Source organism: Melanotaenia boesemani, chromosome 23, assembly GCF_017639745.1.
Source record: "Melanotaenia boesemani isolate fMelBoe1 chromosome 23, fMelBoe1.pri, whole genome shotgun sequence".
NCBI lineage: Eukaryota > Metazoa > Chordata > Actinopteri > Atheriniformes > Melanotaeniidae > Melanotaenia > Melanotaenia boesemani.
This window is the reverse complement of record NC_055704.1, coordinates 20,673,176-20,699,775: the sequence shown is the minus strand read 5'-3', so window position 1 is coordinate 20,699,775 and position 26,600 is coordinate 20,673,176. Positions and strand designations below refer to the sequence as shown.

The window sequence follows — 26,600 nt, the reverse complement described above, 5'->3', positions numbered from 1 at the left end:
AACAGACCATACTGCCTGGTTTTAACTATAATGGAAGTTTATACAGAACACATGTGTGGATAATCTGGAAAATTCAAAGCATGACAGAAAGACTTAATCACATCATAAACTTGACCGTTTTGGAGTTAACCAAATGTTACCTTTCATGGATGTGTCAATCATTTCCTGCTTGTCAGCTATAGTAAGAACTCTTTATTGTATGTAAAGGTGCACTACAAGGTCAGAGGCAAGCTATTTGTGGAAAATATCTAATATTATATATAATTAGACCCACAGGACACCCCTTCCCCATTGACACAAGTCTGACAGAGCTGAACATTCAGGAGGTTAACGCTATGTCATGAAGCAGTGAGATAACAACTCGGAGTCCTCATGCTTGTCATTCCCACTTTTCAACACTCAACTCTGTTTCAGAAAAAAGCAGTAAGAACATATCTGTTTATGTGTGTGTGCAGCGTTGCTATGACAGCGTGTTGTGAGACTGAGAACACACGGAAAGTGTACACGCTGCTGGCATATGATACATCTCCAGATCCACCTGGCACACACACACACAGACACACACACACACACACACACATCTGGCATGTTTCTTCTTTTTTTCCTTTTTTTAATGATACTTTGATTGTATAACAGTATGATAACAGTATGTAAAATACGTCAACCTCTTACGCAACATTGTCAGATTGACTGACATCAGAGGAGAACCAGGTGTTTACGAACTTTTTTACAAGCATACATACACCCACAAGAATAGACTTGTACCTGAAGCCGCTGTCAAGGTGTCCTTCTTAACACTGCAGTCATTTCTCTTTAAACACAACAGATTTTTTTTATTGATTTTTAATGAATAAATAAAATATATTTTAATGAAATAACCAGCACTTTAATTGTGAGCAACAGAAACCAACCCCCAGCCTAACCCAGACAAACACACACACACAGAAAACAGCAGCATGTCAGGAATCTACAGGAGGGTTGAACAGGGAAAACAGAACAGAACAAAAGATGTTTTCTGCAAAGCTTGCTTTTTTAAGTTCCTTTTTTTTATTTTACATACTTTCACTGAGATCTTACAGACAAGTCTAAGGTCAGGTTGCAGACCACTACTTTTCCCATGTTCTTAACAGCCCTCACACACTCTTAGCAAAAACTATGTATCATGCATCTGCATGTGATGTAACAGCAGGTGTCTGATCGCACTATGGACTGTTTCAAGTTGGAGAGTGCAAAGGCTCAGGCCAGGTCTAAGTCATGAGTTTAGTAGTTTTGTTTACTGTGGTGATGTTTGGTTTGAGCTTTGATTGTTTCTGGATGTTCAATGTGGTTTCTATTGTTTCTGGATGTTCAATGTGGTTTCTATTGTTTATGTGGATAAGAGCACTGTAAGTTAACTAACAACACAAATCACCAGACATAATAAAAATAACCCCTATAGAAAAAGAAGACATATTCTACAAGTTTTTTCTACACAGCATTACCATATAAATCCATATACTAAGTAAAACTGGGTAAATTCACGGATTTATTGACTAATAAAAAAAGAAAACTAAGTTCAATACTGTAGTTATGTCTGTATACGTATGTAAATAAGTATTTAAAAATTTAACTATATACCCTATGGCTATGTTGATCACAAACAATAATGAGATATCATTTTCTGTGTCACCCCAATTATAGAGCTGGTCTCAGCCTGGCCACCCCTATGAAATTTATCTGGTTCTGCCTCTGTACAGGGGTGCCCCAGGAAGCCCCTGCAGGGCAGGAGGAGCCAGCTGGCTGATGCACTGATACGAGTCTCTGTTACATCATGTGGTGAAAGTCAGGAATGCAGTCAGCTGATATCAGATCACTGCATCCCTTTCTCTCCAACTGGAAAATGGCAGGTTGAGGCCCAGATGCACAGGTGCAAACATGAGGAGTCAAAGTTAGATTGTGGTACTCTGGTAGTCAGAGGGTCCTCTGTGTCAGAATTGAAATCCTTTGAATCCTAAACTGTGTTTTCTCTCATCGTGAGTGTTAATATAGGATTGTGGGTCAGTGTGTGTCGGCGTGTGTCTCAGTGCTGAAAGGGAGAGCTCAGGGATCACAGAGGGTCTGTCAGTTGATGGTTTAAACTGCTGTAATAACTTCTTAGAAACACGTGCTATTTTTATGAGTACATTGCAACTTCTTCCATTAAGTGTGCACAGTTTAAAGTAAACCTAACTGTAAATTACTATCAACTCACCATAGTCCTGACCCTAACCAGGAAACTAAGAACTACTTTCTGCCTTCCCACTGAGCCTGACAACATCTGTTATTTTATCAGAAAAGACTAAACACAAACACAAAATGGAAAAACAAGAACATAGGAACATGAAAATCTATTTTAGTAGCCTTGAAAATATAATCATGAATCTGAGAATTTGCATGATATGAGTCATTGATTTTTTAATTAACTTAAATATAAAATGTTTACGTTTGGTGTGAAATGTTGAAATGTTTAAGTGCTTCTTATTTAAATTGCTTGTTTTTGTTCAGGAGTTGTACCAAAGCATTGTACTTTACTTCCCTCTTCATGAGGTACACCTTGTCTTCAGAACTGCTTTAATTCTTGATAGCATAGACTCAACAAGGTGTTGGAAACATTCCTCAGAGATTTTGCTCCATATTGGCATGTCAGCATCACACAGTTGCTGCAGGTTTGTCAGTTACACATCCATGATGAGAATCTCTACTGGACTGAGATCTAGAGACTGTGGAGGCCATGGGAGTCCAGTGAATTCAGTGTCATGTTTAAGAAACCAGTTTAGCTTTGTGACATGGTGCATTACCTGAAGAACTCCCTCCCTTACCTGAAGAACTCCCTCCCACCCACACTGGAGCCACACTAGTTTGCCTACCGCAGCAACAGGAGCATAGACGACGCAGTTTCCATAACACTGCACTCTGTGCTCACACACCTGGACAACAGCAACACATATGCACGATTGCTGTTTGCTGACTTCAGCTCAGCATTCAACACCGTCATCCCCTCCAAGTTAATCACTAAACTTGGAGATCTGGGCACCGACACATCAATTTGCAGTTGGATTATGGACTTCCTGACTAACAGACCACAGCACATTAGGTCAGGCCACACCTGCTCCACCACCATCACCCTCAACACCGGGGTGCCACAGGGCTGTGTGCTGAGCCCATTCCTCTTCTCTCTCTTCATCCACGACTGCAGACCTGTGCATGGATCCAACTTCATCATCAAGTTTGCGGACGACACCACAGTGATTGGTCTCATCAGGAACAACAATGAGACCGCCTACAGAGAAGAGATGCAGCACCTGGCCACGTGATGCACTGCAAAAAACCTGCTCCTCAACACCAGCAAGACCAAGGAGCTCATTGTAGACTTCAGGAAGGAGAAAAGAGGCACACACAACCCCATCTAGATCAATAGGAAAGCCGTAGAGCGTGTCTCCAGCTCCAGTTCCTGGGGACCCACATCTCAGAGGACCTGTCCTGGACCACCAACACCTCCAGTCTGGTCAAAAAAGCTCACCAGCGCCTGTTCTTCATGAGGTCACTGAGGAAGAACCACCTGTCTTCAGACATCCTGGTGAACTTTTACCGCTGTGTGATTGAAAGCATCCTAACAAACTGTGTCACAGTCGGGTATGGAAGCTGCTCGATAGCGGAGCGCAAGGCACTGCAGCGGGTTGTGAAAACTGCCCAACACATCGCAAGAACTCCACTTCCAGCCATCGAGGACATCCAGAAGAAACGCTGTCTGTAATGAGCCCGCAGCATCGTTAAGGACTCTTCCCACCCTGCTCATTGACTGTTTTCCCTACTTCCCTTGGGCAAGCGCTTCGGGAGCTTCCGGACAAGGACCTGCAGACTGAGGAATAGCTTCTTCCCCAGAACTGTGTCCTTACTGAACTCATGCTGACCCAACTTCACTGCCCACCCCCCATTCCTCCTTGGACCATAAACTGCACTCCGCCACCACTGTACCACTTGATTATCCTTACCTGCACTCATGCATATCACTAGTTTTTAGCAATCCTAGGTAGCTACTGCCTATATTCTTGCAATATTTCATGTCATTCCACCTGTAGCCTTGGATAGCATAATTTATCATCTGCATATTTCATCCTGTAAATTATGTTCATATTTTGTTTATAGTTGACTATATTTAAAGCCCATATTAATCTGGATAATATGTTCATAGTCCATTCTATAAATCACTAAGATATTCTCATAACATACCGTGTACATATTTAATTTCTTATATCTGCACTTGCTGCTTTTGCTGCATCTGTAAATCACTGTAAATATTCGCATAACATACCATGTACATACTTAATTTATTATATCTGCACTTGCTGCTTTTGCACTTCTGGTTAGATGTTAAACTGCATTTCGTTGCCGTGTACCTGTAAATGTGTGATGACAATAAAGTTGAATCTAATCTAATCTAATCTAATTATCCTGCTGGAAGTAGCATCAGAAGATGGTACACTGTGGTCATAAGGGATGGACATGGTCAGCAACAATACTCAGGTAGGCTGTGGTGGTTAAACCATGCACTAAAACCACCAGCCTGAACCTTTAATACGAGACAGGATGGAGCTATGCTGTTGTGTTGTTTACACCAAATTCTGACCCTGCCATCTGAAGCTGAAATGTAGACTCATCAGACCAGCAACATTTTTCCATCTTCTATTGTCTGGTTTTGGTGAATCTGTATGAATTGTAGCCTCAGTTTCCTGTTCTTAGCTGACAGGAGGCACCCGGTGAGTTTACCTGCTTCAAGGTTGGATGTGTTGTGTGTTCAGAGATGCTATTCTGCATACCTTGGTTGGAACCAGTGGTTATTTGAGTTCTTGTTGTCTTTCTGTCATCTCCAACAGTCTGCCCATTCTCCTCTGACATCAACAAAAAATTTTAGTCCAGACAACTGCTGCTCACTGGATACTTTTTTTTCAGATCATTCTCTGAAAACTCTAGAGTTGGTTGAGTGGGGAAAATCCCAGTAGATCAGCAGTTTCTGAAATACTCCGACCAGCCCATCTGGCACCAAAAACCATGCCAAACTGAAAGTCCTCCTCTTGTCCCCATTCTGATTTTTAGTTTGAACTTCAACAAGTCACCTAAATGCATTGAGCTGCTGCCATGTAACTGGCTAATGGGCTACTTGTGTTAACAAGGAATTAATAAAGTGGCCAATGAGTGAATTCAACAAAAAAACCAACGTGAAGGCTTAGTGTGAGCTCAAAACTATATTCAAGGTTCATTGCTTGATAGCTCAAACTTAACCCTTTCCCTCAACTCCACTAGTCTTTCAAACAAAGCTTGAAAAAGCAAGGACCAAAAATCCCCTCACACAGTCTAAAACTTTCTTTAAAAGCATGTTGACGCACACTAATGGATTTCTGTGCACGTCCTGTCCAGCTGTTACAGAAGCGCCCATCCTGTTTTGCAACAGCAAACCTTCTGTGGGATAAACGAAGGACAGTGATCATCACTGAATAGAGCAGCAACAATCAGCCACAGTAATGACTTCATGAACATGTCTTGTTAAAAACACAACATCATTTTTTATTGACTGATTTTGTTTGATTTACACATCTTTTAAGTTTACATTTTTCTCTATTTTTTCATCTTTATGTCTGGTCATTAAGTGCAGGAAGTAGAGTCAGAAGAAAGGGATGATGTATGTGATGGTAAATAGGAGAGAAAGAGGGAAAAGCTACTAAAAGAAAAGGATCAAAAGGTTGTATGCAGTGTGTTAAAGTGACATGTGGGTTGACTTGTGCCATAAACAACACAGCATGGGACAGCTTCATTAGGAAAGATCGCAGTAATGGATCAGCATTTTTTACCCATTGATCCTTTAACTAAAAAAAAAAAAAAAAAAAAACTCTCTCTCACACACACAAACCATTTTAAGATTATTGTCAGTTTTGCTAATTACAGGCCAGTGAGCAGCGGGATCTGTGGCTTTGGGCCAAAGGGCAGGGGTCAATAGCCCTTCAGTTACAAACCCGCCGCATGTGTGTGAGTGGTCTGTAGTGTGTGTATGGTTAACAGCCTCCTCCTCGTCTTTCTCAGTACATTCAACAGGTTGTGAGCATGTTTTAGAGATCTTTATCCTCTGTTTGTTTCTCTAAAGATAAGTCTGTTCACTGATAGGTCCACAGGCCAACCTCTTGCCTGCACACACATGCACAGACAAAACAAACATCTTGAGATGAAGCGCTTCACATGCAGAGCCAAAAATAAATCCCAGGAGGTGTCAAAAGGTGATGTTTTGCTGACAGTTTGCAGCCATCTGACCCCATTTCCGATGTTTCAGCTTTAAGTTTCTTCTTGAATTTGTGAATGCTTTTGTACTTAAAGCACACAATATCATATTTGATATGACAGGTCACCTATAGTTTCTGAATCCAGTGCTCAGTCCTTGTATTTTCTCTACATTTCGGTCCCAACATCTGTCACACGTATCTGTCAATTCAGCTACTGATTGCTGCACTATGCCATTTGTCACTGGGCAGGTGGTGTGCAGATGGCTTAAAGAGAATACTTATTTATATGACAAGCATGGCTTATTACAATTACAACAGCTATATCTGTGATATTCAAATGATTCATGATTCACTCTTTTTATGCTAGCTTTTGAAATTTCAAACAGACTGATGTAAAAGATGAGAAAGCTGAAAAATGCTTTTTCTTGACACATGCATCAAATTTTTTAGAGGAGTTCTATAGAGAACTCTTTCAGTAGCTCTCGTTGTTCATCATGATGTCATATTTTATCAATGTCATCTGCAGTGCTGACCATCACAAGTTAGAGCATTACTGAACAGAAGCCTAAGGCATCAACAGTGAATCTTATTAGTCAGTGTTAAGCATTTCTGTGGTCCCTTTAGTGACTGGAAACAGCAAAGAAAGAGTACAAGAGTAAGAGCTGTAAAACTAGGGTGTTTTATCAGATCAGTTTAGTTGACTGATTAAAGCTTAATTTAAAAATGCCTATTACTGCAGCTTTAAGTAACTTTCTGACCTTGAAAAGATGTGTTTCAGACATGTTTTGATGGCACAGTGACATTTATTATGAACATTCCTGGTGACGCTGTTGCCCAGCAGCACCCCGAAGCTAAGAAGCTGCACTTCACAACTTCTTTTTTTTTGGGACAATGCATCACTTTACAGCAGCATTTTGCTTTATGCACCACACCACATGCCAGCAGCAGGATATCAACACCCTTTTAACCTCAATTTGTATTGGTGACACATGTTATAGCTCTTGGTAGCATCAGGTGTGTTTAAATGATGCAGGTCATTGGAACCTGCAGGCATGCGTGTACAACAGCTTATGGATGCTATGAATAACTGAGCTATTAGAAATCACAAAAGGCAAAACACTGGAGTCTATGGGGCTTTAATTTAATTAGATTACTCATTAAAACGTTATACAAGTGGTAACAAATATGATCTCAGAGACAGATACACTGTTTCTACCTCTTTGTTGGGAAACAAGCCATGAATCAAACAAGTTTAAAGTTTTTACTTCTGCCTGATGCCATTTATTACAAAAAGACATGCGCATGCCCAGAAAAAATTTCTGTAACTCGTAGCAGGAGACCCCATCCTGCTTTTGTCAAGCCCTCAAAGACAACTCTTGTCTTTGAAACAGTCTCTCTGCCTCCTTTCATGGTGACTCTTCCTCTTTGTGTCACTGTTTCTCACCATCTGCTTTTGTTTTCTTCCTACTCCCTGACCCTAAATGGCAGTTACATAAAACCAAACAGAAAGATGATGCCCTTAGGCAGAGATCGCCTTGGAAAAATGCACATGGAAAAAAAAAAAAAAGGAAAATGGAGTCAAATACAGTTGCAGTGAAGCAGCGAGACAGACAGTGAAAATAAGAAGCAGTACAAAAAGAAAACCAGAGCTCCACTCCTAGTCAAGCTTCTTTACCCATTGGCTATTACAGCCACCAATTGGATTCCAGGGGAGGAGCACTTCCTGTCTAATCAAGAAGGTGGGCCTCCCATGTGGTCTCATTTTGTGTGTACATCAGTATGTATATTTATTTGCAGTTAGAAGCTTTATTTTGTGCAAGTGTCTTATTCGTGTACACAGCAAGCTTATACTCTGTGCACATATGGGTTGTGTACAATATGTGATATGGCCCTTTGCCAGTAGTTAAGGATGAATGCATTTCAGGAATGAGTTTTACAAGGACTTTGGATTTCTTGGAATAAAATGTTTACTATAAAAATACCCTCCATGAAAACCAGTGGAGTGAGGTGGGAGGGGGGCACTTCTGTGTACCAGAGAGGAGTTTACACTCAGATCTCTATCACTATTCCCCTTTGGTCCAATGTCTTTACAGTTTTTGTATGGCAAACAATTTTTCATTTTCCATCTCAAAGAGACAAAGAACCAGACACACTGTCAATCACAAGTAGATTTCCAAATTAAATTTCAAGTTTGAACATCTCAAGGTGTGAAATAGACCAGGGCGATGTGTCTTTGTTGCACATTGGTGTCATGTGAAAATACAGAAGAGGACTAGGAGGAGGCAAAACTAGGAGGAGGAGAACCAGCATCACAAACACGACTGAACAGTTCTGTCACCGCCCAGTTGATTTCATGAAGTCTAGTTGCTTTTTCACTGAAAAGGTGCAACTGATGGTGCGAAAAGGGCTTTTAATATTCACTAAAACACTTTTGCGGACTGAGCATACCTACCACTGTATCAAGTGCGGCACAATGTTCTCCGAAAACTGCTCAGAAAACAGCTTAAGAAGTGTCAGCTTTTCCTGACCCGGATCCATTCAAATTCATCGCTGAAGCCATTTTATTTGCAAGAATCTGTTTACCTGACGATGGCATGCAACAGCAGGAAGGCAGAGTATAGAGGCTGTACCGCATTCACCTGTAGTCTACTTTGCAGGCTTATTTGCTCCCATAATTGTAGCTAGCACTAATTGTTCGTTACTGTTGTCTTCAGAGCTCATTTACTTTGGAATTTTTGCCTGAATCTGAATGATGAAGTGACCTTTTTTCCATTCTGAGAACTCATAAATTGCAGAGGACCTCAAGATTACAGACCTAAAGATGGCTATGCCCAATACCACCTGTAGTCCATTGCTGTCTTTATTTATATATTTATTATGTATGTTATTTATGTTTTGAAAGAAAAACATACTCTAATATGCGAAGTTTCTGGTGTAATTAGCACCAAGTTTTTATTACTGATAATAAGGTTGTTGAGGTGGCTGTTCGTGAAATATTGCATCAGTGGTTTGTTAATCATTATCCTCAAAATTGGCTCGTGTTCTCATGGTGCACATTTTACAATTGGTTTGTGATTTTCTAGTTTTATACGGCATAATTATAGATGCTCACACAAATCGGCTATTTTGGAGGCTTCCATTTTTTCCGAATTGGTGCAGTGGGAACAGCCACTACTAGGTAATGATGGCACCTACTCTATGATGCTCAAAATTACGAGTCATCTGGAATGCACCATTGGACAGTGGGCCCGTTTAGTTTAACAAAAACCAGATGTTTTCAAATCAACAGGAAGTCACTACGTATGTACATATGCCGCAAGAAATCTGAGGGTGGACTGAAAATGTAGACGAGGTTTTTTCATATATCACATCTCAGAAGTGCATGTTGATGCATTAGATCTAATTATTACATTTATCTAGTAGACACTCTCAGTAATCAGATTATGATGGTCATGTAAATAGGTTCATTGTCATTATCCAACTCAAGTCATTGCAGATGCGTGTAGAACATGGTATGTTGTAGTGAACTAAACACTTGCACCTGTCCATTACCATGTATAAATATAAAACAATCCAGATATCTTATCATTAAGCTCTCACCTTATGAATGACAACACCTGCCGCTGCTACTTTTTGTTGATTGCTGGAAGTACAATTAATAAAAAATAAAGATGAGTGAAATTCAGTTTTTCCCTAAAGATAAAAGTTATTAGGAATGAGGAGATGTGTATCCAAGTTTAGGTCCCTTACAATTACAATAATAATAATAATAATAATTATTATTATTATTATGATAATAATAATAATAATAATAATAATAATAATAATAATAATAATAATAATAATAATAATAATTTTTTGTATGACCCATTAGATAAAAAAAGATAAATGACTTAGATGCACCATTTCTAAAGAAACTTTGGGCATAAACAGCATTATGGAAATAATCTATTTAAATTTAATTTAATAACATAATTTTTGCTAAAAAGTGATATTCTGCTTTTAGAATATCATTTAAAAACAAAACTTTGAGGCTTTTTTTTTAAATTCATGTCTCCTCAATGAAAATGAGAAGGAAAAACTTTTTTATTCCACTACAGGAAATGAAGGTTGCTGCTGAGGCAAGTAGTCAACCTTGGACCGTCATTATGGATGAGGAACAGATTATAATTCATATATTTGAGGGTAAATGTGTGTTATCCTGCTGACCTCTGTCATCTACTTCTTCAGCATGCAGCTGTAAATAAGGACCTACCTCCTACCTACCTGTCCAGAGAAACAAAGGTCACCATACAAATTTATGAGCATATTTTAATAAATCAAGATAAGTGCAGATTAAGCGTAATAAAAGCACAGTCAGTCCATTTTGAGAGGCATTACACTAAGTGAGTACACATGGCCTGTAAAACTACAGCCCACTCCAGTGTTTTGGTTGTGGTGTGTGTGCGGGGGTGTGTGTGTTTTGGCAGCATGCCCAAGGCTGATGTTGATAAAGTGTGACCACGCGTTCCCAAAGGAGGAAAAAATGGATACATGCCAGTATGCATACATGACTTTTCTCCATCTTTCTCTTTTTTTAATCACTTCCTCACTACCCTCTCTGTCTTTCTCCCTCTTTTTAGATTTCTCTTAACTTCTGTCTCTCTTGCTTTCTCAGAAAAAACATACAAAAGGCTGTGGTAAATGTGTTCATAGTGTTTTGACAGTTTCAGTTCTAGGAACTGCTGGACAGCTTCTTGGAGATTTACCCAGGTTGGCTCAAACTGTTCTGTAACTCAGGCTGCATGGGGGATGAAATCAAGTTTTCCAGCACAAAAGTAGAAACCTGACGGGAATTTCAGAAACAGGACAGGCAAACTGTCAACCACACACAACCACAGGCAGGTGCTGTACGTCAAATTACATTTCAGATTTGTTCTGTGTCTAGTTAACATCTGGAACATCTACTTTGTTAGTTTTGGTTTGTGGCACTCAAACAGTCCAAAACCTACATCTTGGTTCTGAGGTTGCAGCACAGTTTTGATAAGCCACAGATTTCAGATAAACTGTTTGTTGACAAAAGTGTGGCAAATTACTGTCTCCACACAGAGGGAAGTGAGCGGTAAGTGAAAGGGAGGAGGAAGTGTGTTATAAGTAAATGGAAGGAAGTTGTAGTTTTGGTGCAAACAGTGTCAGAGTATGAGGAAGACACCAAAGCACATGATCTCAACTGGAAAGTTGCTGTGCTTACATCTTGCATGGTGTCACAATGTGCATGTGTCCTTGGCTTCCTAGCACTTTAGCAGGTGTGGTGGGTCTTGTAAACCAAAGAACATGGGTTTAAGCCCCATCCTCGCCTGAAAGAATTCTAGCTAAAACCTTAACATATAAAGCAGGAACCAAATAACCATTTCCTGATACCATTCAGGTATCTGACACTACCAGTATCCAGTGGTAATTAAAACCATAGTTTTTATAGTGGCTTTAAAGGTGCAATGTGTTAAAATGTTAGCTTGAAACCCTTGAAAAACAAATGCCTCAGGGCTCAGTTGCAAACAAAATATTTAATAACTATTGAACATTTATGCTTTAAAAAGTCAAATAACACTAAGATTTGGGTTTTTCCAAAGGTGTCACATTGTCTTATTGGGACTTTCAAAAGCTCTGTGGTGAGGGCGGGGAAGTCATTCACTGAGCTGAGCTAAATAACAACAGATTTTAACACTGTCCCACTTTTTGCAAATTAGATACAGGAACACACAAATGTTTCACTTTAAAAGCATCTTGAAATTATATAAGTTGCTTAAGAAGGGATAGATTTGGGGCAGATTTTACTGAGAGATCTAATACATGTGTACAACTTTAATAAATTAACAGATATCTAAGCTTCCTGGGGTTTTGTCTGAGTTCACAAACTAAAAAGGTCACATTTTTACATGCAATTTTAAAGTTTGGGTAAAAGCATCCACTAATGAAGAGACTATGAAAATTGAACATTTATGAGAACAAAAAAAGGAAAGTTAAACAACAACAAAGTGTCAGGAGTGATCACATGATCTTTTCCCAAACATTTTTTCTTGACCTCAATAGAAAAAAACATACATTAAGTCAAAGGGAAATATAAGACAAATGTTTAAGGATTTAGGAAAATACAAACATGCTGCAAAGAGAATCTAACCAGCTCGAGTACATTGCTCAGTTTTTTTCAGGTTGATTCACTAAACGAAACATCATCTGTCACATTAGTAAAATAAATATAGTACAAAATATTGCCCAATCACCCAAGTTTGCCATTTTCTAAAAAAAGGGGGAAGGAAGAAGTCATAAAATTAAGATTGTTGAACGTTTTGTGGGAACTCTGTTCCCATAGTTACCTTGCTGTTCTATTTTTCTACTACAACTATGAAAAACTAAGAAAACAGTAAAGCATATACTGGAATGTTATAGCCAAGAAAAAAATACAGAGGGCATTATTTACTTTGATTTCATAGGGTGTAGTCAAATTTATGCTGAAGTAGATAGAAATTAGAGCAATTATGCTCCTTTTCTATTGCATTTACAACATTTATCCACCTCTTATTATGGCTGTCAATACTATTATTATAGATATAGATATAGATATTATTATAGATAGTGTAGATAATTTTTTCTTGTACCATAGTTTCTATGACTTGTAAGACTTAAAGGGTATGGATATGTGAAGCCATGGTGGCTAACAAGTAAGTTGTTGATTTAAGTTCCATTATGCCTCCACTCATTTCAGGTCAAATGAAGGGTTTCGTCTACATTTCGAATCAATTTCTCGTGGAACTGTGAGCACAGATTAAACACATAAAATGAAGCTATTTATTATGGTTCCAATCAAGCCAACTAACTCACCCTTTATCTAATAACAGAAAATCCCAGCACAGCGTTCCTCAAACTGCTTCCTCACAGTTAGCAGACTGTGGCATCACACTTTCAGGAGGATATTGGCCTCTTTGTGTGAAAACATATGTTAATATGCATACATCCTACTAGGTGTTTCATGGGAACTTTAAACAGGTGAGGCTTTATTCCCGCATACATGCTTTATCCTATGCAAGGTCTTAGGTGGGCTTGATCCTTGGCTAGGGTACACCCTGGACAGGTTGCCAGTCCATCACAAGGCCAACACAAATCAAACAGCCATACACTTATTCCTATTGTTTACTAAAAAATACCTTTTATTATTGCCTTTTGACTGTGAGAGGACGTCGGAGGCCCTGGCAAACACCCTTGCTGGCAAAAGCAGAAAATACAAACTCCACATGGGGAGGACCCAGCTGAGATCTGAAACAAGAACCCTCATGAGAGGTGACAGTAGTAACTATCACACCACTGTACAGCCCATAAATGAAGGCTTTGACACTTTTTTTGCAAAGAGACATGCAGTCTTTTTACGTAAAAAATCTTTGCAGTTTGGCAGTTTATGATAATGCCAGTATGTCCAAACTTTATCACATTCATGCTTTCTGACTGACCTGACACAACAGCGTGGTTAAGGCTATTATAGCATACAAATATACATGATTTGAGTCTGAAAACATTTTGGTTTGTGGCTCCAGTTTTTAAAGCAATTTCATTTGGTTGTTCGTGTTAAAAACACAATGCAGATGTTTTGTTTAACCGAGTGCAGAGCCACTGTGAAGCCGCAAGACATGAATACAAGGGACTTAACGGTGCGGAACACCTACAGTACATGTGCAATGTCAATCTTCTGTTTATTTTGGACTGGCAAAGTACATTACAGCACAATAGAGTCATCAAGTATGCTATGTTCCAAGTGCACACCATTTACTATAGAGATCTATGTCTTCCTGTAGTACATCTCTGTTCCTGCAGGCTAAAGAAAAACAGACTGATTTCTGCTACACTGGCACTGCCTCAGGTAAAATAATCCATTTGTGAGCTTGAATCTATAGTTTAGTCTAAAGCAATCCATTATGTACATCTGCAGCGCATGCTCTGTGAAAGGACAGTAATTAAATCTTGAGAATTTTAGCCCATGACATGTGCTGTGAGTCATAAAGTATGGCCTTATGTAATAATATTTAATGCTTTTTTTTATTATCTCCTAGCATGCACACACACACACACACACACACACACATACATTATTTTCCCATGACTCATAGATAGATAGATAGATAGATAGATAGATAGATAGATAGATAGATAGATAGATAGATAGATAGATAGATAGATAGATAGATAGATAGATAGATAGATAGATAGATAGTAATGTAATAAAATATAACAATGACAATGTCAGAAAAAGTTGATATCTTGAATAATTAATTTCTCACATTTCAAGATTATAGTTGTTTTAAAATGTAAAATATAAATATAATGTATTCATGTAATATTAAAATTATATGGTAAAACTTCAACATGGATTGTTTCATTGCAACACTATACTTGGTCTTTGCTGCCCTCTGCTGGTGGTTGGTTTCTTTTACAGCTTGCTTCCCCTCCATTGTTGTTTCTCTTTTTTTTTTATGTTTTAACTCAACTTTATGCTCTATGCTTTTGCATTTATTTTTTCTATCTTATTTTAACTCATTTAAATTTAGTTTAGTTTAGCTTCCAATAATCTTATCATCCATTTTGCTACTTTTTTCTTCATATTGTGAATATGTTTTTGGCCATTGTCTCATATTGTTCTCACTGGTTTCCTTAGATTTTGGTCTTATAATTATGGTAATGTTAACAATGCAATAGTAAATGAATAAATTTGTTAAAGAAACTAAACCAGAAAATATAGAAGAATAAACATACATACATACATATTTTCCCTGTTTAGGGTTAAAGGAAAAATTAAACATTGATCAATTTAGCTGAATCTAAGCAGAGCTACTGTCAGAAATGTGAAGCAATTTGTTTTTGCAGGCAGCAAATGTCCTTTCCCACAAATCCTGCCATGTTTAACCACCACACTTCTACAAAAAGACCTGATGGACAGCTGGCTCAAGAGAGGGACTTTCACATTTTTCTTTTCATAGTTGCATTTTTAGCAGCCACTGTAATTTTTCCTGCATGCTTTGGAGGGGTGGTTGAGCTGAGGGACATTCAGGGTTATTATCCACAGCTCTGCATGCCACTAAGTCCTTCACTTTCTGCTCTTTTAAGACCTTAATTTATTTAAAACAGAAGCCAGGAAGATGTGTGGTTCCAGATCACAAGCCAGTTACCTTAACTTATTATTATCTCCAGACACATGAAAAGTTAAGAGTCAACCCCTGTTATGCTGAGAAGTTTGGTTTCATGTGCTAAACTTTTGTGATGTAAAGTCTGATGCATGCCATAGATAAGAGTAATTTTACCCTGAGTGAGTGCAGAAGAATGTTTTTCATTGCATTAAGTGCAGACAGACTTATGTGGCAGAGAAATATCAAAACCAAAACCAGAAAATGTCCGATAATGACTGAAACAAAAGGACACACTTAAATACAATCAATACGATGCATCCTGTGCTCTTGGCGAGGCGAATCACTTCAAAACTGAAACCTGTATGTCTTTCTCAGGGAGGTTCAACCTCTAACTTGAACATGAACCTGTACGCCACAAAGAAGACCGCAGCTGAAGGCATGTTGGACATTGCTCTGTTCCTGGCGAACATCACACACATGAAGACTGTTATCGAGCAGGGAGCTGGATACAGGTACAGTGGTGGTGGCAGAAAGAGTGTAGAAAAAAAAAAACAGCTGGCTCCTGCAAATGAATTGTTGCCTCATATTAAAATTCAGTAAGTATAATTTTTCGTCTTTTTATTGTCAGGTACTACGCTGCCGTCCTGACACTCATTTCCTTCTCCCTGGCTCTTCAGATAGTGGCTGGAGTCCTGATCATCATAATTGGTGAGTATTTCCAAATTTGTGCTTTCTGCTTTAAAAAAAAATATCTTCTGTTTTTGACTAATCATATTAACTCACTAATTCACTGACATATTGTTTTTTTTTTTTAAAAAAGAAACACTTTTGGAGAAGTCATCGATTTACTGCTGAACATACTCTCTGTCCAAAATAAAAAAAAACCTATGACAGAAGAGGAAATGAACATTTAAAACTATAAGTTAATATTTCGTTGCATGTTTTCCTGTTATTTTTGGAATGTGTTTATAAATGTGTGTTGCAGCCCGGCGAGACATCAGTGAAGAAGCCAACCAGAAGCGACTGGACAGCTTGAACAACACCATAACCATCATCATCTTCCTCATCTTTGTCACCAACATCTTCATCTCTGTGTTTGGGATGGAACGTACAGGCCTTTTTGCCAGGATGCACTTCTGACTTTCATATGTGGGGATTAAGTTTAAAATATAGATTGTAATTCTGTGTGACCAGACTGTGTAACTCTGCCCTACTTACTTACTAATAAACTACACACCAACTATTCTCTGAAGATTTTATTTTCTATTTTATCAAGTATGAATGGACCGGGCCAAAGGACCAACTAGGTGTGTGTGTGTGTCTCTATTTTTCTGTTTGTGTGCTTGCATTGTGGATTGTATGCATGTGTGCTTCATCCATATGTGCGTGCATGTGAATGTGTGTGTGTCTGTGCACAGCTCGATTTGAGCTGACCCTCCTCCCCTCATGTCGACGGTGTTTAAACTTCCTGAACAATATGATCACTGGCATCATCTTCCTCACCCTCATTATAAACATCATTAAAGCTGCTTTCGGCACCCAACGCAGCTGCCTACTGCGATGGTTATTCCAGCGTTTCCTTCTATGAGACGCACTTTGAAAACATACCGTAGGTATATTGATGAATATTAGAGCATAATTAAAAATTTTGTAATGAAAATTAATAAAAAGCAGAAAGCTAAAGTGTAATTATTTATGCATATTTGAATATTTAAAGCTCCCATATTATGTAAAAGAGTAGTTCTATGAAACGGGTGCCATTTCCACTTTGTAATTTAAAAAATGTCATCAAGGGCAAAAATTATTCTAAGAAATCTGCAATATAACATATAGGTTAAAACTAAAAAAAAAATAAAAATTCCCACTGCAGGTGTAAAATATTTGAATATTATCTGTAATATTAATATTACCTATATTTATTCAGACCCAGGAGTTGTTCTTGTACCACCTCATCACGGACAATATGCACACAATGACCAATAATACATGAAATAATTTCTAAAAAAGTGTGTGTTTTCCTACTAGTAAAGTGTCCTTCATTAAATATTAATATTTTAAAACATAATTCAAGTTTAAAACAACTTCACAGGAGTATGTGCTGCACACATACCACCCCTTCACAATGAAAAATGTGACAGGGTGGTAAATTTCAACATTAAATGGCAGCTAGTTCACTGCATGGTAAGCCTACGGACTCCAATCTGAAATATAATTTTATTTCCATTAATAGTGGTTTTTCTTTTTTTAAAAAAAAATCAAGTTTTCCTGATCTATTTTGCAAGACAGGGTGGTTACATTAAGCTTGTTGGACCCCATCCAACCTATAAAAACAACAAATAAACAATATAAAAAAGTGTGGGAACTTGCCTGCTTTTGAGCTTGGCTCCCACAGAGGCTTACGTGATGTCATTTCCTGTTTGTGATGCCATCTAAAATAAGAGTATATTTTTTATAGACATTAAAAGTGTGACGGGGTTGTACATCAAACTAATTGTAATTGTAAAAGTGTTTTGTTTCTTTTTTTTTTACTGAAAATAATATTTATTATTTTAATAAATATAGTTTATAGTATCAAGGATATCCATTTCATCCCGAGAAACAATAAAAGCTTGATTTAAAAAAATTTATTGTTTTTGTTGATATGTTACGTGCAAATTCCTTGTTGGTCATTGTGGACATGGCAAAAATGGCCATGTGCTGACAAAACCAGATCCTGATACAAGCCCTGCTTCACAACAGAGGGTGTCCATGCAAACATCAGTAACATCAACACTTGCAAGAGAGACTTACAACCTGAAACATGCTTAGAGTAACGGGCCACACACAGCAGTAAGGAGTAGATTTATTAAAAGGAGTGAGTGAGGATGGTGGTTGGCAAAGAAACTCTGGGAAGAGAGAGTTTAAGTAGTGCTGTGCACAGGCGAGATTAGAAAAGCCCAGCTGTGCTTAATGAGGCTAATTGCTGAACAAATCACAAACATGCTGGAAATGTGAACCATGACAGTTTAGGCATGTATGATATGTCTTATGTGACATGCAACAGACTATTTGACTGATGTTATTTTTATATATCATTTTTGAAAAATGAAGATGGTGATAATTTGTGAGCATTTTTCTCTTTCTATAAGCATTTGTCTACAAACAATGTCAACTTAGTGGGTTTACTGCTAAATTCAGTCACTTTTCAGATGCTGTGTTGTTTGACAACAACGCATGATTAGACAGCGGCACCCTGATATGTAGTTGAAATAGAGTGCTTTCTCTTTTTTGGGGGTGGGAGGTGGGCACAGTTTGTGACTTGTTTATAAGTCTGAGAAAAGAAACAGTGAATCAAGTGTAAGAGAGGAATTTTATTGGGATATGCAGCATAATAAGAACCGAAAGCAGAAGAGAAGCAGACAAATTCAAAGACTGTGGGAAAAGCAGAAACATAAACATGCTAATTATGTATATTTTCTGGCTAAATGTAGCTTTTTTTTGTCAAGTTCTCGTTACTTATGAGTTTCTGAGAGGAAGAGCTGAGTTCTATAGTTAGCTCTGTTTTAGGAGAATCTCACCGTTATGCTAGTTATGCTAGCTGGCTATTAGCTTGTGGCCCAAATTTTTATAATATCACAGTGTTTGCCATGTAACTCTTCAACAAAAAGCAAATGAGTAAATGTTAGCAAACTTTCTAATCTTTTTAAGATGCTAATTGTTTGGCTGCTAGATATGAGCTCAATCTATGTTTAAATTACATATGAGGAAGAGCTCTTAAACAGATGGAAATAAGCCAAAGGCTTAAAATTTGACACATTTACACAAAAGTACTCATTAATGTGTGCTGTACCTATTTTTATAAATAATAAAATAATATTAAATTTGCTCTGCTAAGTACAAGTTTACTCCTGTCCATTCATGCTTGTTTTTAACTTTAGGATCAGACTAAATCCAGTCAAAAAGTCAAATAAATGAGGATGGAGGGGCTTGTGGCTGAGCTGTATGGATACTGTATATTTGTACATATGGGGTAACTGTGTGTGCAACTCCATGTGAGAATGTAAGCATCTACTGTCCGTGTGTGTGGGTGTGTATGTGGTGAAAATGTTTGAATTTGTGTGTTTGTGCATCTATCTGTGCATATGTGTTTGTGCGTGTGAATGTTGTAGCCCGCAGGGACCTGAATGTGGTGTCCAATCAGAAGCGACTCGACTACCTGAACAACGTCACTACAGGCGTCATCTTTGTGACCACGGTGATCAACTTCTTCGTTAGCTTCTTCGGATCCAAGAGGACTGGCTTCTTCCGCTGGCTGCTGGCTCGACTCCACTTCTGACACACACAAGACCTCAAATGCACTCAAATCCCACATGCACACAGTGCAACACATATGCACTGAACAACACACACTTCATACCAAAATGTAATCTGCACACACTTTTGAGTGCCACATTTATCAAAAAGATTCAAGTATTTTTTTGGCAAAGTACAGACAATTCACACATGCGCAAATATTGCATCTTTTTTGCTATTCTTGCTTTGAATTATATAATAATCAAACTAAAATATGTTTACTTTAACCAGCTGCAAAGTAAATGTTTTTTTCTTTTGCTTCTGCAAAATTGCTTATGTTTTTCATTTTATCTGTTCCAATTTCATACATGTTTTACACATTTACTTTTTTTGTAAAATGATTAAACTTGTCCCTTTTTAAGTACTAAAGTCTCAAATTTAATATTCACCAAATGTGGTTTAAAGGTGACATAAGCTGAATAAATTTTGTAGTTTAACAGAAGCATATGCTGTACTTGTTGAGTTTTTATTCATCCTGCCAAACTTGAAGTCTCTTGGTGTTGTCTCAATCTTTCCTTTCTCTACTGTGCATGTGTGTTTGTGTGTGACGCAGGCCGACGGGACCTGAACAACTCCACCTTACAAAAGCGTCTGGACTACCTGAACAATGTAACAACCATCATAGTCTTCATCACTACAGTCCTCAACTGCTTTATCAGTACTTTTGGCATGCAGCGGACTGGATACTTCCCATGGCTTATGACGCGTATTCACTGATTTACACATGTGCCAATTAACACTTCTATGAGTGCTATTCAAACACACAATAGTTTATAACATGCTCCTGGACGTACAAGCAATTTAACTCTTTCCTGTGTACCTTTACCTCTGATCTGCTTAGTTTAGCTTATAATATTGTCTTTAAAACATCATGTATTTGCTTTCTCAAGCTATTGTCTAAAAGTTGAATAAACATTTCTCAGACCAAGTTTCTGTCTCAATTTTTACATAAAAGGTCACATATATGCACGTAAACAGTAAGCAAACTACAATTTTACACATTTTCTCTCAGTGTTGATGCCATCTAGTGAAAGATGTCAGCATCACAGCAGCAGCTCCTTTTAGTCATGTTACTGACCTGTTTCCAATTTTGTTGTTAAATCCTCCTCCGGGTTTTTGATTTATGCCAATTACTTTTCCAGCCTTTTGTTGGCCCTGTTCAAACTTTTTTAAAGATGTGTTTCTGCCATCAAATTTTAAAAATTGCTCACTTTTTCCGTGAAATGTTAAATGTCACATTTTTTAAATCTGATGTGTTGTTAATGTTCTACTGGGAATAAAATGTTGGATTATTTGTACATAATCAAACACTGTATTTATTTACGTTTTAGATAGCCTTCCAACTTTTGGGGGATTTGGGTTTATAAAAAATGGATATTGTACATATTTTTGTACATGTTTAATAATGGTTTGTTTCATGGGTTGGGCTGTGACAATGTTCTGGGTCTGGGAAAAAGAAGCAGGGGGAGTCAGAAACTACCCTTAAACTTAATTTAAACTTAAAACTTAAAGGCCCATGAAAAAATGGTAAGAAAAGTCCAATTTTTTTAATATGAGGTCCTTATTTGGCTCTTTAATAAAATGTAACAAAAAAAAAATCTACATTTTTCGGGGAATATCTACGATTTATTTTCTGATATATTAAAAATATAATGTGGTTTTCTGCTTCTGGGTATCCATCACGGGACAGAAGACAAGTATCAGATTGTGTTCAACAGGATTTTAAGCAAAATGGATTTTATACCATATTTATACCATAAATTGAAGCAAAATGTCTCAGAAACTGTATGTGACAAATATGTGACGTCGGGCTCATTTGGTTTAAAATGACAGCTTTTAACCACTTTTACTTTGCCTGTTTTGTGCAGTGGAGCGTACAGAAAGCTTTCGGTTGACTTTTACTGCTTTTTTCTATAAAATAAACTTCCTAAAGACCATTTTAACGACCCGTAAACGCACCATTTGTGAATTTTCATGAATTCATGAATTTTCATCCTTGATCTGTCATGGGGTGGTTGGCAGAGCTGGGAACTGTTTTGCATTATGACATGATCGCGTTTCATGAAAGTTTTTGTGTATTATTGCAGACAAAGACAGTAAAAGTCAGGGAATATTCAATAGATGAAGAAATAAGCCCAGCCTTTTTCCAGGAAGAGGTGGAGAAGATAACGAGTTATGCACTTCCAGAGAAATGAAACTACGAAAGGAGAAGCTTGACCAATTTTTAAGCACAAACATCGTTAGGTTCGTATCGGTAAGTAATTATTTCCATGTTTACCTCTCATTTTACGGAAAAATGTGTTGTTATTATTGTTGTATTTTGCATGCATTTATCTTTTACGAAGATATGTTATTGTTGATTAATAACTATGCAGACTATGATTATTAATATAGTGTTCATGGTGCATTTTGGTATTTTTGTATAGTTGGTGTATGTATATATATATATATATATATATATATATATATATATATATATATATATATATATATATATATATAGAGGCTGCACTAATTTACCCCCACCCATAATATAGGGTTAGCCATGATACCTTACAGCTTCCCATAAGTCCCAGAAGTAGTATGGGTTCAGTAATAAACGCTCATTCCATCTACATGAGATTTCCTCCATTTTAATGCCAGGAAAGAATGACTCATAACTGCTTCAGCAGGAATATTTAAGAAGACTCACTCCACAAGTATGTCCTGTTAATATTATCAGCACTTTGTGCAGCTGGGGTTGTAGTAAATGTGCTTTAATGAATAAAACTAAAAAAATATCAATAATATTAATAATAATGTCCTTTTATTTAACCAGCATATGTTAATGGTAAATGCAAAGTGGCATAGCAGTAGTTGCACTGAGAGGAGGGAAAACACACACTTAAACATCAATTACTTATAGTAATTTGATCTAACTGGAGGTAATTTAAGATGATGATTTTTACCTATAGATGTCTAGAGAAAGAGATGTGGGTGGCATGTACCTTTTTGACACCCTTCTGAAGTAAATGCACAATATAAGAATCAAGAAGCTTTATTGTCATTCTGCTACATATACAGCATGTAGCTGAACAAAATGTCATTCCATGCAGACTCCTAGTGCAATATTTAAGATAACACAAGTACAACAATTGGTCCAAAACTGAAGAGACATACTATACAGACAGATATTACACAGACAATATTTGTAAGGCAGATAAGACAGTGCAGACAGTAACAGTCCAGGTCTATGAATTAGCCTGAAAACATGTGTATTGCCTAGCAGCAGCACAAGAATGAGGAAGGATAGCTGCATTCAGATTGTCTGTGCACTGTGCAGCCTTAATCACTTTGATCACCTCTCTTCACTCCACCATAAAAGCAGTGATTTGTCAGGTCTTACTTCTGTCATGGTTGGGCAAAGCTGTTTCCTCTCAATGCTCTAACAGTGAAACATATTTACAGAAATTGAGTTATATCCAGTAAAGATCACTACATCTAAGAGCCCAACTTTGTCAGCACATAGGGGTGACATTACACTGTACACTATAAGCTGTGTGGAACCACAGTTTTAGATTATATATAACCTTCTGACATAAATAGGTCAGTTAAAAGTCTTTCACCTAGCAGGAGTGAACATGAACAACCACCTCTCTTGCAGACAGGTAAAACTACTCTGGCATTTTTTTCTGTAAGTAGTTGCTGCCAGTTTTAAAGCATCAAAGTGAGTGATTATGGTTAGTGAGCATGTGTCTCTGTAAGGAAAATGTAGACCTGAGTGCTGTTTCCTCAGTGAAAATAGCATGTTCTCTGGGGTGTTATATTCCCACTGATGCTCAAAGACAGCACAATAAATACCTAAAACTAGTGCAGATGAGTAGCTGATGAAAGACTGAATTAAACACTTTCCTTGTGCACTTAAAAGCCAGATGTCAGCTTGTGTGAGCAGGATTTTTAACCAATATAAAAAAGGTTTGAAATGTGCCAGATTTAATCTGGGATATATCCTTCTCATGCTCTTCATTTGGCTTCATTTGCAGAAGTCATGTACCTTCCAATTTTTGTACCCTGTCACATGTTTTAAGTGCCATATTTGAAAAACAGGTATAGAGAAGTGTGTACTTCTACAGGTGTCTGTACAAACCAGTAAAACCTAAGCAGGTACAACTAAGTTACCAAAAAAAATCCCAAACCGGAAAGTGAAACTATGCAGTTTATGTTTGTTTCAGTATGCTGTTTTTACTTCCTGTGAGGCTGCTAGTGGTATTTCATGCAGTGTAGATGACTTTTTAGATGGAGTCATCATTCTCATTCTTTCCTTTTCTTTCTTTAAGACATGGCCTCTGCAAGCAGCCTTCCATATGAGGACCAATTCCTGTGTTCAATCTGTCTGTGTGTGTTCAATGAGCCCGTGTCGACTCCATGTGGACACAACTATTGCAAGAGTTGTATCACAGGCTACTGGGACAGCAGTGGGTTGGCACAGTGTCCCCTCTGTCAGGAGAGGTTCTCCAGAAGGCCACAGCTTCGGGTTAACACAGAGTTCAGAGATATGGTGGACCATTTTAACCGCATGAGAGTGAAAAGTGAAGATGGGATCCATGCCAAACCAGGGGAGGTACCCTGTGACATCTGCACCACACCAAAGCTCAAAGCCCTCAAGACATGCCTGGTGTGTTTGGCCTCATATTGTCAACCTCACCTGGTGCCTCATGAGAGTCTTAAGAAGCACAAACTTGTTGACCCTGTGTCAAACCTGGAGGACAAGGTGTGTAAGAATCATGATAAGTTGTTGGAGTTTTTCTGCTATGACGACATGGAAGGTGTTTGTTTAATGTGCTTGAAAGATGACCATGTGGGGCATGAGGTTGAACCCCTGAAACAGGCCTTTCAAAAGAAAAAAGGCATGGTTGAGTTTACGATATCACACATGAAAGCGTTGGAAAACACCAGATCAGTGCGAGTGGTTGAAATGAAAAGCTCACTTCAACAGAGAAAGGAAACATCAGACAGTGATTTAACACAGATTGATGAGGTTTTTACAGCTCTGGTGGCATCTCTGCAGAGGCGCCAGGGTGAGGTGACCGAGTTGATCCAGCAGAAGCAGAAAGCAGCAGAGGCGAAAGCTGAAAACTGTGTTGAACAGCTGGAACTAGAAGCTGCTGAGCTGAGGCAGAGAAGATCTACAATGGAAGAAATTTTACAAAAGGAAGACCAACTCCACCTCCTGCGAAACTGCCCACCCCTTTACATTCCTGCGTACCTCTGCATGCTGCGACCCAAACCTCAGTTTGACTCTGACTCTGATGTTAGTAAACATGTTTATGCTGAGATAGTGAAGAAATCAGTTGAACAGATTGAGAAGACACTCAGTAATGGCATGGACATGCTTATTCACGAGGTCAGGTTGTCCGATGGCCATGATGCAGCTGAAAACCTGGTGAAACAAGTGTGGAATCCACCTCAAGACAAGTTGATGATGATCCAGCAGTGTGATGCAGTGAACGTGACCCTCGATGCCAATACAGCCAACAACAAACTCGTGGTGTCCGAGGATGGGAAACAGCTGACTTTTCGTAAAAGTAAACTGTTTTTACCCACTTTGTTTGGCAGAAAATTTGAATGTCTTCCCTTCATACTTGCTAAAGATGGTTATTCCTCAGGCAGGTTCTACTATGAAGTTCAGGTTAGTAGATGCAAAATTTGGGTCTTAGGAGTTGTCAAAGAGTCTATTAACAGGGAGACATTTTTCTGTCCCATGCCTGAGTATGGAGCTTGGGTATTTAATGGATTTTGCGACGAATTCCCTGAGTTTTACTGTCCTAATACTGCCAATGCTTGCCCATACCCAAAACAGGGAATCCAGACAGTTGGTGTGTTTGTTGATTATGAGAAGGGCGAGATCTCCTTCTATGATGTGGATGCCAGGACTCTGATGTACTCCTTTACAGAATGTACCTTCACTGAGACTGTAACAGGACTCCAAACTTTTCTTTACAATATGGCTGGTACTTCATGTAGCAGCAGACCAAAACTCTACCCGATATTTGGAATGTATAGAGAACATTCGGATGACATGCTCATAATCAAACCTGTAGGTGGGACAACTAGTATGGATTAATTGTCTGTTTTTCAAGGACAAAAAAAATGTGTCCCACAATTTACTAACACACTCAAGAACCAATCGAATTTCTCTAATCCTAAACCTGAATTGTAAAATAAATCAAACATATATTTTCTGGCTTCTAAAATTCTCTGACTTGTATTTCCTGACTTGTAAAATGTACTTGTATTTTCTGATTTGTATTTTCGTTCTTGCAGAATTAATCTGTTCTTTTAAATTTGATTCTGCTCTTGTTACAGTTTCAATGATTACAATACAAATTACAAAACTTATGTCCCTATCGTAACTCTAGAAAATATCAGTGAAATCGATTTGTGACACTCGGTCAAAGGTTTCTTCATGCCAAACTTCACATTTACAGCTGTTTGTTCAAACTGAGGCACTTACAATACCTGACTTTGACCAGAAGATGGCAGTATTGTTCTATAGCGCGACTCAAAAGAACAAAAGGGGTCAAACAATTTTTATGTGTTTGCCACTTTATAAAAATGATTTTAATCATAAATTTTAAAATTAAAACAAAACTATCATTCTTTTTTTTTCATTTATCAATGAGTTACTGAAGAATCCTGAACATGGTAACAAAGACTTGTTTCATACATGCATGTTTCACATTTTTATTAAACTTATAATATCTGATAAAGGAACTTTAAAGGCAGCTGTGTAATGAATTATGCTACCAGTTTGTTTTGTGCTGTGTAATTAAAGTGCATGTCTATAAAATTA

At 37.9% G+C, this 26,600-nt stretch overlaps 2 protein-coding genes across 8 annotated transcripts in view; both read left to right on the top strand.

Annotated features, from left to right (window-relative positions):
* LOC121635004 (ninjurin-2-like) overlaps positions 1-20,696 on the top strand; it is a 46,192-nt gene extending 25,496 nt beyond the window's left edge. Inside the window, exons 2-5 of one of the 5 annotated variants that reach the window (XM_041978002.1) lie at positions 15,812-15,948; positions 16,065-16,144; positions 19,585-19,670; positions 20,322-20,430. In XM_041978002.1, the coding sequence (XP_041833936.1) occupies positions 15,812-15,948; positions 16,065-16,144; positions 19,585-19,670; positions 20,322-20,336 (318 nt within the window). In that variant the 3' untranslated portion in view covers positions 20,337-20,430. Of the gene's footprint in view, positions 1-15,811; positions 15,949-16,064; positions 16,145-16,421; positions 16,586-16,854; positions 17,046-19,584; positions 20,232-20,321 lie in introns of those variants that run through there. The other 4 variants (XM_041978001.1, XM_041977998.1, XM_041978000.1 and 1 more) reach the window with 4 other exon arrangements.
* Positions 20,697-21,545: 849 nt separating this feature from the next.
* On the top strand, positions 21,546-26,600 carry LOC121635131 (E3 ubiquitin-protein ligase TRIM39-like). 3 transcript variants are annotated; one of them, XM_041978203.1, is made up of 2 exons: positions 21,546-22,012; positions 24,085-26,600. In XM_041978203.1, exon 2 carries the CDS (start codon positions 24,087-24,089, stop codon positions 25,869-25,871), a length of 1,785 nt encoding a protein of 594 aa, XP_041834137.1. In that variant the 5' UTR covers positions 21,546-22,012; positions 24,085-24,086; the 3' UTR covers positions 25,872-26,600. The 3 variants fall into 3 exon arrangements, with proteins under 3 accessions (XP_041834137.1, XP_041834135.1, XP_041834136.1); XM_041978201.1 differs by having other exon boundaries at positions 21,546-22,022; XM_041978202.1 differs by lacking the exon at positions 21,546-22,012 and adding an exon at positions 22,162-22,199 and having other exon boundaries at positions 23,384-26,600.